The 15,830-nt window shown below is 42.4% G+C and overlaps 1 protein-coding gene across 1 annotated transcript in view; it reads right to left on the bottom strand.

The window, feature by feature from the left end:
* The window catches only part of LOC149450900 (uncharacterized), a 222,272-nt gene that overhangs the window by 31,501 nt on the left and 174,941 nt on the right, over positions 1 to 15,830 (bottom strand). The window contains exons 37-39 of the mRNA XM_089691268.1: positions 11,734 to 11,994; positions 5,256 to 5,516; positions 3,047 to 3,310 (exon numbers count right to left, since the gene is read on the bottom strand). Coding sequence (XP_089547394.1) covers positions 3,047 to 3,310; positions 5,256 to 5,516; positions 11,734 to 11,994 — 786 coding nt within the window. The remainder of the gene's footprint in view (positions 1 to 3,046; positions 3,311 to 5,255; positions 5,517 to 11,733; positions 11,995 to 15,830) is intronic.

Below are 15,830 nucleotides of genomic sequence, written 5' to 3'. Positions count from 1 at the left end.
AGATTCTGGGTTATAGGTTTGCACCTTTAGGTGATTTTACAGTGGCAAAGCTTTGATGGACTCACCCCCTTGGGCATACCCATTTAACCCTACCCCACTCCATGAGATCTCTGTTTGCTAATGTCTTAAGACAATGGAGCTCTTCTCTCTTATGGGGAAATAATTTGCATTATTCTCTCTCAACTCTTCACTGTCTTCTAATTCAACAATACAAGCATTGCATCCAGATAGGTACAACTGTGGTATAACCTTGGGAGCCTTGCTTGAACCCCACATTGTGGGGTAGCCTGTAATGTTGCTTCAAGCGCTGGATCCTGTTTGGCACATCAGCACTAAGTGCAATGTGTGTAGTTAGTTGCAGAGTGCTATACAGGTCCAGGGCAGTGATCCATCGCTATGGAACTTAGACCCTTAAGATCCCTCCAGGGATATGCCCACCGTGAGGGGAAAAGCCTGGGCCCTAATTAGAAACCAGTAACATTGACAAGTAATACAGGTTTATCCTGTACTTGACTGGTACTGTAGTATTAGGTTTCTAAACCAGTATTTGCTCTTTGTTAAAATTATATGGAAACCAGGAATTGTGTTATTCACATGTATAGTAATAAACTTTCCTAACTTGATGGTAAAATTTAACCATTCAGAGCATAGTCTTAGGTTGATTTTATTGCCACACCACAGGTCAAACTATTATCACTACATCTGCCTAGAGCACTTCACTGCAGCATGGTCAACACCCGGGTTGCAGCATACTCCTTCACAGACACACTTACCCCTTTTTCACACTCTACTCTGTGAATACCCAATAGGGAAATAACATCATCAATAATAAAGGTGGAAATCAGGCTCTGCGTAACTGCAGCAAACGTTCAGGTGAACATTCGCTCTGCTGAAGGCCTACAAACCACTCTGATTGACAAAGTTTCTCTTGCAGAACTCTATTTTAACACTGGTCTCTGCATCAGATTCTAGCTTTGTCTTAGCCACACAAGTAGCCTACCTGACCAGCGCAGATTTTTCTACAACCGTATCAGATTTTCTCAGACATCTGATGGTTTTAGAACAACTATCACTGTACAAGCTTTGCTTTCAACCCCCTCCAGTTTCTCCCTCCTTCAATATGAATTCAGGAGTTGACTCAGGAATGCTGTCCGCTTGGGACTTTGCAAGCTTTACTTATCAGCCCCTATCTGCATATTTCTACTGCCATTTTAAATATCTGTCCACCTCCTCCCTAGACTGCTCCTGTCTTATGAGCATAAAGTGTGGGTAGGGGGCGGGTAAACAAACAAACCTGCTGGCTGCCTGTCTAAAGTAAAGTAAACTTCATGGCCAAAGGAAGCTTCTCTTATGCTCTTCCTCAACTCTAACGTATCAAGATAAGGTGGAACCTGGGAAGAAAGACATGGTATGACCAAATGCTGAGCTGCATCTGAGATCCGTAAACTTCAGAGAAGGAGGGCGAAAATTGTACTGGGGAAACTATGAATGGGAATAATAAACATTTGTGTTGGAGATGAAAGGATTTGTGCTAAGAGGGGGGAGGGAGATTTGTGCTAGAAAGGATAATTTTGATGGGGGTGTTGTGGGGAAGAGGATCTGTGCTAGGAGGGGGAATTTCTTTTTTGGGGGGGGTTATTTGTGCCAGGAGTGGGGATTATGAAGGAAAGAGGAGTTGTGCCGGAGGGGTTGTGCTAGATGGGGGGAAGATTTTGTGCTAGGAAGGGGGATTTTGGAAGGATGATGATTTGTGCTAGGGGAGGGGATTTGTGCTTGGAGGGGAGATTTGGGGGGGGGGGATTTTTGCTTGGAGGTTAGATTTGGGAGAAAAGATTTTTTCAGAGAGGGTCATTTGGGGTGAAGATATGTGCTGAGAAATAAGGGGCAGGGGGTGTTTGTGCTACGAGGGGGTGGGTGGGATTTGTGCTAGAAGGGGTAATGTGGGAAGAAGATTTGTGCTAGGAGGTTGGATTTGTGGGAGGGGCAGAGGGTTTCTTCTAGGAAGGGGGTTTGGGGTGGAGGATATGTTCTAGGAGGGGGGATTTTGGGGGTGCTAGGAGAAGGGTTGGGGGAAGGATATAGGCTGGAAAGGGAGATTTTGAGAGGGAAGAGGATTTGTGCTAGAAGGAGAAATTTGGGGGTGAGAGGATTTGTGCTAAGAGGAGTCATTGGGTGATGGGGGGGGGGGCTCTGCTAGGAGAGGGTTTTGGAGAGGCAAACATTTGTGCTGGGAGGGGGGATTTTCAGAGAAGAGGGGTAATTTTAGCATTTTTTCTTGGAGAGAAGTTTGGCTTCCAGCATGAAGATTAGTGCAAGATTTTAATTGGGAGGGAGAGAGGGGACTTTTGCTGATGCATGATGCTCATACATCATGGAGGACGGGGGACAGCTTGGCATCTTTACCCTGAGCACTAGATGACCTTGTCCCAGCATTCACTGTATATGATCACTTATGAACAATTTTGGACACAATCGTTCACAATTTCACAATTGGTTTGGCGCTTGTGGTGTATGTACATTTTTTAAAACTTGGCTTTTATTTTGTTGTCACTCATCTGTATTTTGCGCTTAGCTGATTGCAATAGGCAGTACAGAAATGTTCTTTTCTTCACTCCTTATAAATACGCCTGCTCATCTCAGTGTAGGGCTGATGGTATTGCAGTCAAGTGTTATAGATTTGTTATTAAAAACAAGTCCATAGCATATTTATCTATGGCCAGATCAGTCTTTAATACTATTCTTCCACTCAGAGGATGGCCACAACCCAAGGTACTAAAGTGAGAGCCATAGATATCATGAAGTACAGAAAAGCAGCCTTGCTGGGTTGTTCCATGAACTGATGTTAGACTAGATTCTGTATAACTAAACTTCACCCAAACTTCAATCTTGCTTCAAAGTTTATTTACTTGATATTATCATTAATATTTATATATGTTTTGTTTTACAAGGTTAGTAGCTTTGTTTCCTTCCATATGATGTATTGTGTAGCACTGACAGTTATTAGATATTCTGACAACAATAAAATAGAAAGTGAAAATTGTATTACCTGTCTCAATAACTGCAGTGAAGACAGTGTCGCTGCTGCAGCCTGTGCCCCGCGCTGTAACTGAGATTGAATAAAGGTCTCCACAGTGCACACCTTTGATATCACATGTACTTGTTGTTGTGTTACATGAAAGAGTGTGCCCATCATCTCCTTTAGCTGTCACTGCATAGGACTCAGCTCCTTTGCTGGGGCTCCAGGTGACACTTATAAGGTCTGCTAAAGAACAGTCTATGGTGGCTTTGGCATTGGTTGGGTTACACGGCACTGTTAATACATGAAATGAACATCAGCATGGACAAAGATACAATCCTAAAAGTAATATCATCTACCACCAGCCATATAAATTTGGAGCCTAAATTGCTCATATATAGCCTGTTCCCCGTCAGTCAAGTACTATGCATATATATTTTATTTAGACAAATATGGATACAATCCAGGTTTTTTACTGTATTCCTTACCATATGTTTACCGATCAACCTGCAGCTGTGTAGAATTTGCTGGAAGATAGCACTGAAGCTGCACACCTGGCTTCTGTCACCACAGCTTACTATCACTATACTCTCAGCGTTTTAATCAAAGTGTCTTTATCCTGAATATATGAATTGCATACCCGTTATCATGTTAATGAATAGGCTTGACCTCTGTCTCTGTTTTCGACAAGCACTCAGCTAATTCTTGGATATCTGCTACTTCGGTTGACTGTTTACAACATGGATTGTTTTTGGTTTCCCTTTGCTTGCTGCCTGCCTTGATCTTTTGATTGTTTTTTTTGCTTGCTGCCAATTTTAACCTTCAGCCTGTTCTGACCTCATCTCTGTTCAATGATTTGGTACTTCAGTCTGATACTTTCTGAACAGTTTGCTATCATCTTCTAAGAAATCCTGACATTTGTACCCCAATTTCAGTCTGCAGTAAATATCAACTATCACACTATCATCTATCATATTACCACTAGCTTTGGGGAAGACCAGATTTTTATATCCTGCATGTTTGAGAGATTTTTATGCTGCCTGTTGGGGACACAGGGGATTCAATTCTATATGTTATAATATGCAGTTATCACAGTTCTTCTACTGACCTCTTCCAGGAGTTTGCTTTAGCCAACCAGAAGTACTAATTGGAAATATATATATAAATATATATATATATAAAAATGTAAAAGTACATTTGTAGCATTTAAAATGAAATATTTATGTATGGATAAATAACTATACTGTAGATCATATGGCGAACTTGCAGAATGTCTACTTTTTTTGTCTAAAGTTGCCTATACATAGTAAGAATGAGATACTTAGGTATTTGGCTCCAAAATATAATATACACATATCCCTAACATATATACAATCAGGGGCGGACTGACCATTTGGAAACTGCCCGAGGGTCCAGGGTAAGTAGGGGGCCCCATGAGATGCCCCTGGTACCTTTTTCATAGGCTTTTTTGAGTTTGGGCAAGGACACAGGGGCCCCATGATCCCCTATTGCCCGGGGGCCCCATGAGTTGTCAGTCCGCCCTTGTATACAATATATATATATATATATATATATATAGATATATATTATATATATATACTGTATATTGTATATATGTTATGGATATGTTCATATTATATTTTGGAGCCAAACACCTAAGTATCTCATTCTTACTATGTATAGGGAACTTTAGACAAAAAAGTAGGCATTCTGCAAGTTCACTATATGATCTACAGTATAGTTATTTATCCATACATAAATATTTCATTTTAAATGATTGGTATCTTTCAGATGATGTTATAATTTGCCTAAAGCTGGTTATATACAGCCCAACCAAACTGATACAAGATGGGGACTTCGGCCATTGTTGTCAAAAAGCAGATCCTACCACAAGTCTTATGTCAATATTTCAACGCCCATGCCAACATTTACAGTTGGGATGATATGTTGAAAACAATCATTACTTGAGTGCACTACTACTGCAGTAATTTTCCATGTTTTCCTGTTTCAAATCAAGCAATTAAAGATGCTTCTTAATGTTACAAATGTACTTTTACACTTTTAATGTATTATTATTATTATTATTTAATGCTTCAATCTGTTGTATCGCTTTTGGCAACAGACCCACATATAGGGGTCCTAGAACCTTATAAATATGGTTGTGAGTCATATATCTAAGTTATTTATTATACTATCATTAGCTCAAGATTAAAACAAACTATACATAAATGCATATTACCTGCACTAATGATGGTGGTATTTGATGATATGCCATGGCAAGTGTTATCAAAGGCTGTGACAGTTACACTGTAAATTTCTCCGCAGTGCAATCCAGAAACAGAACAAGACATGTTTGTTGATGTACAGGAAACCTCATGTCCATCTGATCCAGAGAACAATACTATATATGACACGGCTCCAACACTTGGCTCCCAGATGGCTGTGGCTCCATTTACATTGCAGTCCATAGTAGCTGTAACATGGATGGGACTGCAAGGGACTAGAAGAAGCATAAGATACTAATTAGGATGTGTAAAGACAATTTACATTATGTCCAGCTTCTCTGGGTTGTACAGAATTGTATGGAGCATACTAGATAGATTTTGAAGAGTCCATGACAGAAACAACTGAGTACTGACGTGATACTTTTTTTATTTGCACTAACATACCATTTTGAGGACAAGCTTTTGGGGTATGTCCCCTTCTTCAAGGTCCAGGCAGTACTACTTCACAAAGTTTTAGCAGAATGTTAAAAGAGATGTTGAAAGGGGGAGAAAAAAAATAGAAAGAAAGAAACGCACACAAATGTACACAGCAATGGTTATAAAACTAGGATTAGACTAGAAATAAGACACAGCAAAAGCAAGTACTGGGGGGTGGGGGGGGGTTAACAACACTCACAGAGGGTGTCATAAAACTGTTGGATAATGAGTGAGGAATCCCATATCCAAATTAAGGCCATTATCTCGAGTCAAATGGAAATATCATTCTTAGTTCAAATGTTTTCATTTCCAGAATAGTTTTGAAATTTCTTTTAAGAACTAAAATATTGAGGTCTTCCATAGTGTGGTCCAGTTGTGCAAAATGGTGTCCCACAGGTGTGCAGAGGTCATCTTCTTTATGTTCCTTGATGGTATGTCTGTGCAAATTCATCCTTGTTTGCAACTTCTGTCCTGTTTCACCAACGTAAGATCCTTTGCTACATTATCTGCACTGGATAAGGTACACAACTTTACTAGAGGTGCAGCTGTATGATCCGGAGATACTGAAGATCCCTTTTGAGTGTCTGACACTTTTTGATGGATTGATTTGGTTGCATAGTTTGCAGTGTTTTTTATTGCAGGGTTTGCTTCCATTATTTGTGACCTCATAATCAGAAGGAAGTTTCCTACTGATTAGTTTATTTCTGAGGTTGGGGGGTTGTCTGAAAGCCAGTATTGGGGGTTGCTGGAATATTTCTTTCAGAGTTCCATCCTCTGTTATGATGGATTGTAAATCTTTGATTATTTTTCTTATTCCTTCTAGTGCTGGGTTGTATGTGGTTACTAGAGGTACACGGTTGTTTATTTTTTTTCTCTTTGTACTGAAGTATATTTTCTCTTCGGGTTCTCAAGGCTGTGTTTATGCTGGTGTTGATAGTTTTGTCCTTGTAACCTTTCTTATGGAAGGAGTCTGCTAATGTCCTGAGATGTGTATCTGTGTCTCTTGGGTCAGAACATATTCGGTGGTATCTAATGGCCTGACTGTGTATGATGGCACGTTTCGTGTGTTGGGGGTAGAAGCTAGAACTGTGGAGGTAGTTGCATCTGTCAGTGGGTTTCCTGTATATTGATTTGTGAAGCTTATTATCCCTGATGTATACTGTAGTGTCTAGGAAGTTGACGTGTGTTTGAGTATTCCATTTTTAGTTTGATTGATGGATGAAAAGTGTTGATCAATGAGCAAAATTGTTTTAGGTTTTCTTCACCTTCTGTACATATGATGAAAATATCATCAATATAGCGATAGTATCTGTATGGTTTTTGCTGCATGCTGTTCAGGAATTTCTCCTCCAGGTCAGCCATAAATAAATTGGCATATTGGGGTGCCATTTTACTTTTCATCGCAGTACCCATACATTAAAGATAGATGTCATTATTGAAGCGAAGTAGTTGTGTGTAAGTATGAATTCAATGAGCTGTGTAACATCCTCAGTGGTGTATTTATAGTTTGTTGAGGATGATAAGGATCTGTGAAATGCAGCTAATCCATCCTTGTGAGGGATTTTACTATACAGAGATACTACATCCATAGCAGGGGTGGACTGACAACTCATGGGGCCCCCGGGCAATAGGGGATCATGGGGCCCCTGTGTCCTTGCCCAAGCTCAAAAAAGCCTATGAAAAAGGTACCAGGGGCATATCATGGGGCCCCCTACTGACCCCGGGCCCTCGGGCAGTGCCCGAGTTTCCAAATGGTCAGTCCGCCCCTGATCCATAGTGACTAGAAGTGTATTAGATGGTAATTGCTGTATTTTGTTAATCTTGTTCAGAAAGTCAGTTGTGTCTTGCAGGAAACTAGCAGTATTCTTGACTAACGGTTTTAACATTTTTTCTACAAAGCCTGAGATTTGTTCGGTGAGTGTGTTCATACCTGTTATGATGGGTCTGCCTGGATTTCCTGGCTTGTGGATTTTGGGCAGCATGTAGAAGTCCCCGATTTCTGAATGATCCGGAATCGCATTTATAAGTTCTGAACAGGGGCGGACTGACCATTTGGAAACTCGGGCACTGCCCGAGGGCCTGGGGTCAGTAGGGGGCCCCATGAGATGCCCCTCTTACCTTTTTTTTATAGGTTTTTTTGTGGCAGGCGCAGCACCCTTTGGTGCCTAGTGCGCTGTGGCATTAGAAAAATTATGCAATTGCTGTTTCTTTGTTGATTAGACTGACTTTACTCTGTAATTCCTCCAATGCCGCTCTATGGATGCAGTAGGTTTAAAGAGCACACCGCATACTTTAGTTAACTTCTTTAATAACTTCAATCTTCTTCATATAACACTGCTTACAATGGCTTGTTTCATTTATCATACAGTAGCTTATCTCGATAGATTCAATAGGTTCATTAGATTCATTCTGTATATTTCAATAGATTCAGTAAATTCGATTATGATTACTCTACAGTGACTTGATTCATAAGTTCGATAAGTTCGTTAAGTTCGGTGGAACTACAAGTAAAACACACACAACAGTTTCAACACACAGATCCACCTGCACTGCCAAACAATAGAGGAACACACAAGTGCATTAAATACCTATTTGGCCTGCTCTGCTTCCATAAAGCTCTTCTGATTGGAACTGTCTGTTTCCTCTTCTGTCTGGTGAGCATGTGTCTCTAGAAAATCCTAGCAGGGAGTTTTACACAGGCATAGATGTGAAACTGGCTGGGATTGGTTAAGGCTCTGTACAGTGTGAGGCTGTCCGTGATTGGCTCATCTTTAACTAACTCTTAAAGGCATATTTTCCTTTTTTGCTTCTGCTAACACAATGAATATATAAATGTCATATAACAATCAAAGACATAAATTACAGCAATGATTTTGCTTTTGGCTTTAACATATGCACATATATACTATACATATATGTGAACCATATTAACAACCTAGGACTGGTCTTAGCTGGCCAGCTACATTTTTTTGAGTTTGGGCAAGGACACAGGGGCCCCATGATCCCTTATTTCCCGGGGACCCCATGAGTTGTCAGTCCGCCCATGGTTCTGAATGTAGGTGGGCTGGAAGTGTTTTAATGAGACCTTTTAATTACTTTGTAAAGTCGTGGGTCAGCTCCTAATTCAGTCTTTTATAGTAGATGGCATTTTCCAGCTGCCTTTGGCCTTCTTGTATGTATTTGTTTGTATCTATCACAACAACTGCTCCCCCTTTATCCGCTGGTTTGATGGTGATGGCCTGACTATTGCTCAAATCGTGTTAAGCCCTTCGCTCTAGTGGTGAAAGATTGTACAGAATTTTCTTTTGCTGGGTGGATATCAGGGATGTAGCTCGCAGTCTGAAGCTATCAATATAGGTGTCCAGTTTGGAGTTGCATCCTTGTGGAGGTGTGAAGCAGCTGTTCTTTTTCTTTGTGTAGCACTCCATTGTCCTAGGATTCCTTTCATTACTGTGGAAATATTCTTTCAGCCTTAGTTTCCTGAAGAAATCCTCCATATCTGACAATAATTGTAAATGATCCAATATGGTGGTTGGACAGAATGTAAGGCCTTTGTAGAGGATGGTTAATTCTGGTTCACAAAGTTTATGATTTGACAAAATGATGATTCCAAGTTCCTCTGTTATATCCACATTTTCAGTTAGGTCAGCACTTACACAAGGGATACCTTGGAATTCTAAAATTGGATTTCAGGTCATTGATAGTAGGAGGTATAGATGTTGGGTTGCTTTTACGTTTAGGTTGTATCCAAAAGGTCTGCTCTTGGTGTAGCTTCTGAAGTTTTTTTTGCTTCCCATTCATGGCAAGTTTTTGTAATTGAATTTGTGGAGTTTCCAATTCATTCTTGATTTGGTTAATGCTGGTAGAGTCCAATGATGTTAGGGTTTTAATCAATGACTGCTTTTGTTTCCTGATCGTTACCCTTTTTCCATACAGTTTGTGAATGAGGTTGTTCCTTAATCTCTCGCTGGTGCGTCTGCAAAGTCCTTCTGCGTAAGGAGAGTTGAGTGTATTTACGCAAGGATTTTTAATGTGGAGGCCTTTTGGTATGAGATTCCTCTTTTTGCATCTTGAGAGAAAGAAGATATCTCTGTTTATCTGTGTTTCCTTTGTGATTAGGTTGGTTAACTGCTTCTTTATGCGGCTATATGCAGTATCTTCCATTTTGCTTGAGGTGATTGTAGCCGTATTAGTGCACTTGCGGCAGAAACAATTGAGTACTGACGTGATACTTTTTTTATTTGCACTAACATACAATTTTGAGGACAAGCTTTTGGGGTATGTCCCCTTCTTCAAGGTCCAGGCAGTACTACTTCACAAAGTATTAGCAGAATGTTAAAAGTGATGTTGAAAGGGGGAGAAAAAAAAACCTAGAAAGAAACACACACACACACAAATGTACACAGCAATGGTTATAAAACTAGGATTAGACTAGAAATAAGACACAGCAAAAACAAAGACTGGGGGGGAACAACACTCACAGAGGGGGTCGTAAAACTGTTGGATAATGAGTGAGGAATCCCATGTCCAAATTAAGGCCATTATCTCTTGTGTCAAATAGAAATATCATTCTTAGTTCAAAAGTTTTCATTTCCAGAATAGTTTTGAAATTTCCTTTAAGAACTAAAATATTGAGGTCTTCCATAGTGTGGTCCAGTTGTGCAAAATGGTGTCCCACAGGTGTGCAGAGGTCATCTTCTTTATGTTCCTTGATGGCATGTTTGTGCAAATTCATCCTTGTTTGCAACTTCTGTCCTGTTTCGCCAACATAAGATCCTTTGCTACATTTTCTGCACTGGATAAGGTACACAACATTACTGGAGGTGCAGCTGTATGATCCGGAGATATTAAAGATATCTTTTGAGTGTCTGACACTTTTTGATGGATTGATTTGGTTGCACAGTTTGCAGTGTTTTTTATTGCAGGGTTTGCTTCCATTATTTGTGACATCATAATCAGAAGGAAGTTTCCTACTGATTAGTTTATTTCTGAGGTTGGGGGGTTGTCTGAAAGCCAGTATTGGGGGTTGCTGGAATATTTCTTTCAGAGTTCCATTCTCTGTTATGATGGGTTGTAAATCTTTGATTATTTTTCTTATTCCTTCTAGTACTGGGTTGTATGTGGTTACTAGAGGTACACAGTTGTTTATTTTTTTCTCTTTGTACTGAAGTATATTTTCTCTTCGGGTTCTCAAGGCTGTGTTTATGCTGGTGTTGATAGTTTTGTCCTTGTAACCTTTCTTATGGAAGGAGTCTGCTAGTGTCCCGAGATGTTTATCTCTGTCTCTTGGGTCAGAACATATTCGGTGGTATCTAATGGCCTGACTGCAGAGTCCATAAAAAGCATCCATGAACAGATGTATACTTTCAGCCTCTCCAAGCCAATTGTCATGTGCCTCTCTCTATGGTTGTCTTGTGCCAGTCACTTTTTTAAACAGAAGAATCATAGCATCATAACATTTACATGATAGTCACAGAAACACACTCTGATTTAACCATTGCTTAACTACTGTATATTATAGTGGGTTCTTAGCCCACTTTGCCAAACTTCAAAAATAGGATAATGCAAGATCAGAAAAAAAACAAGGGTTGCCTTATGCGGACAAATGTGTTCCTGAGTATGATGGGTAGGGATACATGTACCAGTCTTCTGTATTGCTACTTGTCCAAAAAACAAACTGGGTACACTCAGTTAGCACCTTCCTTTCTTCATTAACAAGCAATTAGAAAACCTAAGGTAAGTTAACAAGTACATAATTATAGCCCTGAATGGGTTCAACATTACCTGGGGGCAGGAATGGCTGATCTGAATTTAGTAGAATTTAGTTGAGTTTAGTAGAATTTAAGTACAGAGTCTTATCTTAGCCAGTCAGAAATCAAGTTATTGCTGAAATTTTATTGGTTGTTATGCCTTTTGTTTTTTGGAAACAAACATATTCATTCAAAAAATGAAAAATTCTGTCTATACATAAACACATATACAGGTTTGATATTTGTAACTATTGTTGGCACTCACCAGATGTGACTTCCAATGTGGCACTCTCAGCACTCTTACACTCAGCATTCAAGGCCAGAACAGTTAAGCTGTACACCTCTCCACACTGTAGGCCAGACAAGAGACAGGTGGGATCCTGTACATCTGCAGTAATAATCTGACCCTGTCTTCCTGCAGCTGTTGCAAAATATCCAGTAGCTCCAGGACTGACATCCCAAGATACACTGAGTGAATTGTCCTGGCAGATTAATGTGGAGTTAACATTCTGAGGAATACATGGCACTAGAAGTAAAGATAATGTTAACGTTTTGTCAGTTTTCACATCAACCACATTTTACAAATGATCATTTCTGTCTACAACAGCGGTTCTCAACCTGGGGGTCGCGACCCCTTTGGGGGTCGAACGACCATTTCCCAGGGGTCGCCTAAGACCATCGGAAAACATATTTCCGATGGTCTTAGGAACTGAGACACCGCTGCTCTGTCTGGCGATCTGTGGGCGGGATGATATGCTGCCCCTGTAACCTGGCCACACCTCCGGGATCACTCAACAGCTCCGCCTCCTCGCCGCTGATTGGCCACCGGAACTGTAGCTCAGGAGAGGCACACAGGCGGCCAATCACCGGCGAGGAGGTGGAGCTTGGAGAGGAGGAGCCGAGCGGCAGAGCGCGCAGATCGAAGAAGATCGAGGGAGCTGCAGGACCGAGTGAAGAGGAGAGAAGCCAGAGAAGGAAGACAGCTGACAGGTAAGTGCAAATTTTGCTTCTGCAGGCTGTAGATGGGAGAGGGAGAGAGCGAGCCCAGGCTGGAGCAGGGGTCAGCAAGGTAAGTATCATTGGTGTCAGTGGGAGGAATAGTGCCCCATCATTTGTGTCACTAATACCAACGATGGGGCACTATTCCTCCCCCCACTGACACCAACGATGGGGCACTATTCCTCCCCCCACTGACACCAATGATAGGCACTATTCCTCCCCCCACTGACACCAACGATGGGGCACTATTCCTCCCACTGACACCAACGATGGGGCACTATTCCTCCCACTGACACCAACGATGGGGCACTATTCCTCCCACTGACACCAACAATGGGGCACTATTCCTCCCCCCACTGACACCAACGATGGGGCACTATTCCTCCCCCCACTGACACCAACGATGGGGCACTATTCCTCCCCCCACTGACACCAACGATGGGGCACTATTCCTCCCCCCACTGACACCAACGATGGGGCACTATTCCTCCCCCCACTGACACCAATGATAGGCACTATTCCTCCCCCCACTGACACCAACGATGGGGCACTATTCCTCCCCCCACTGACACCAATGATAGGCACTATTCCTCCCACTGACACCAATGATGGGGCACTATTCCTCCCACTGATACCAATGATGAGGCACTATTCCTCCCACTGATACCAATGATGGGGCACTATTCCTCCCACTGACACCAATGATGGGGCACTATTCCTCCCACTGATACCAATGATGGGGCACTATTCCTCCCACTGACACCAATGATGGGGCACTATTCCTCCCACTGACACCAATGATGGGACACTATTCCTCCCACTGACACCAATGATGGGACACTATTCCTCCCACTGACACCAATGATGGGGCACTATTCCTCCCACTGACACCAATGATGGGACACTATTCCTCCCACTGACACCAATGATGGAGCACTATTCCCCCCACTGACACCAATGATGGGGCACTATTCCTCCCACTGACACCAATGATGGGGCACTATTCCTCCCACTGATACCAATGATGGGGCACTATTCCTCCCACTGACACCAACGATGGGGCACTATTCCTCCCACTGATACCAACGATGGGACACTATTCCTCCCACTGACATCAGTGATGGGGCGCTAGTCCTCCCACTGATACCAATGATGGGGCACTATTCCTCCCACTGATACCAATGATGGGGCACTATTCCTCCCACTGACACCAATGGCGGGACACTATTCCTCCCACTGATACCAACGATGGGACACTATTCCTCCCACTGACATCAGTGATGGGGCACTATTCCTCCCACTGATACCAACGATGGGACACTATTCCTCCCACTGATACCAATGATGGGGCGCTAGTCCTCCCACTGATACCAATGATGGGGCACTATTCCTCCCACTGCAAAATTACAGTTCTGAAGTAGCAACGAAAATAATTTTATGGTTGGGGGTCACCACAACATGAGGAACTGTATTAAGGGGTCGCGGCGTTAGAAAGGTTGAGAACCACTGGTCTACAATAACTAACCAAGGTACAGAAGAAATAAGAGTTCATTTCACAAACACATAACCCCCTTTTGTCACCAGCCTTTAGTATACTACTTGAAAAAACATAGGTGTCAAGTTTGCTCAGAGAAAGTGCATAAAGATTGTTAAAGCATATCTATGGTTTATTTTTTCGTTGTATTTCAGTTATTTCTAGTTTATTCATATTAATCTGACTGACTGAACTAGACTTTGCAAAGATCCCCAGGCATTGCTTTCTGTGAATTCCGTGACATGTAGTCACTATGCCCTGTAAGTAGGCACTGCTGTGTCACACATTTCACAGAGCCTGCCTTTTGAACTACAGAGGTGTTGAGAGCAGTGGTGTATTTTGGTTCGGTACTGCCCTAGGCAAGACTAAAATCGAATGCCTCCCCCCCTCAATTTAAATTTATAGTTTCTGTAAACTCAACCGCTTCCTCTTTAGGCTTCACCTCTTCCTAATCGAGCTCCACCGCTTCAAAGGTTTGGGGGGTTCAGGCCTGACCAGCAACATTTCCCAGGGCCTGCCATCTGACCATCCCACTGAATCTGCCCACTGGCCATCCAACAAAGACCTATCCTATTAAGCATGGCCTTGGTACCCTACTTGTCTATTGGCTGTCCTCCCCTGATAGTGGGCCTACCAATCACATCCATGTGTGTCCTATCTGCCTAAGGGTGGCGACACCCCCTGAAAAATGCTGCCCAAGGCAAAAGCCTTGTTTGTACCATGGTAGGTATGCCCCTGGCTGAGAGGAGGAGCTTCAGGAGGAGGAGTCAGTACAAGAATTACTGCTTACAGGCAGAAAGGTACCATTGGATATGTAGTCCTTGGAGACTGAAAGTATAATATACAGCAGAGTAGAATCTGCAAAGCAAACAGGGAATCCAAAAAGATGTGGAAAGAGATGGCCAGCAGACAAGTGAGGCTCACAACGTGAAAGGAGATTGTCAAGTAGATGTATATTGGATTGTCAAATATAAGTATTGTTTGTGTTGCTATTACAATGCAGCAGCACCATACTGGAACAGGGGTCAGCAAGTGTCAGTGGGAGGAATAGTGCCCCATCATTGGTGTCACTGATACCAATGTTGGGGCATTATTCCTCCCACTGACACCAACGATGGGGCACTTTTCCTCCCCCCCACTGACACCAACGATTGGGCACTATTCCACTGACACCAATAATGGGGTGCTATTCCCCCCACTGATACTAATGATGGGGCACTATTCCTGCCACTGATACCAATGATGGGGCACTATTCCTCCCACTGACACCAATCATGGGGCGCTATTCCTCCCACTGACACCAATGATGGGGCACTATTCCTCCCACTGATACCAATGATGGGGCACTATTCCTCCCACTGACACCAATGATGGGGCACTATTCCTCCCACTGACACCAATGATGGGGCACTATTCCTCCCACTGATACCAATGATGGGGCACTATTCCTCCCACTGATACCAATGATGGGGCACTATTCCTCCCACTGACACCAATGATGGGGCACTATTCCTCCCACTGACACCAATGATGGGGCACTATTCCTCCCACTGACACCAATGATGGGGCACTATTCCTCCCACTGACACCAATGATGGGGCACTATTCCTCCCACTGACACCAATGATGAGGCACAATTCTTCCCACTGGTGTTCTCACCCTCGGCTTATACTCGAGTCAATAGTTTTTCCCAGTTTTTTGTGGTAAAATTAGGTACCTCGGCTTATATTCGGGTCGGCTTATACTGGAGTATATACGGTATTTGTAAGAATACCATAACGATTATGAATTTTATGAACTGTATTTAATACTTCTCAGTTGGGTTTTTT

The sequence above is a fragment of the Staurois parvus genome, unplaced genomic scaffold (genome assembly GCF_062004578.1).
Source record: "Staurois parvus isolate SC_StPar_1 unplaced genomic scaffold, SC_StPar_1.0 ptg000560l, whole genome shotgun sequence".
NCBI classification, from domain to species: Eukaryota; Metazoa; Chordata; class Amphibia; order Anura; family Ranidae; genus Staurois; species Staurois parvus.
The sequence above is the reverse complement of the archived record's forward strand: the minus strand, read 5'-3'. Positions and strand labels throughout refer to the sequence as shown.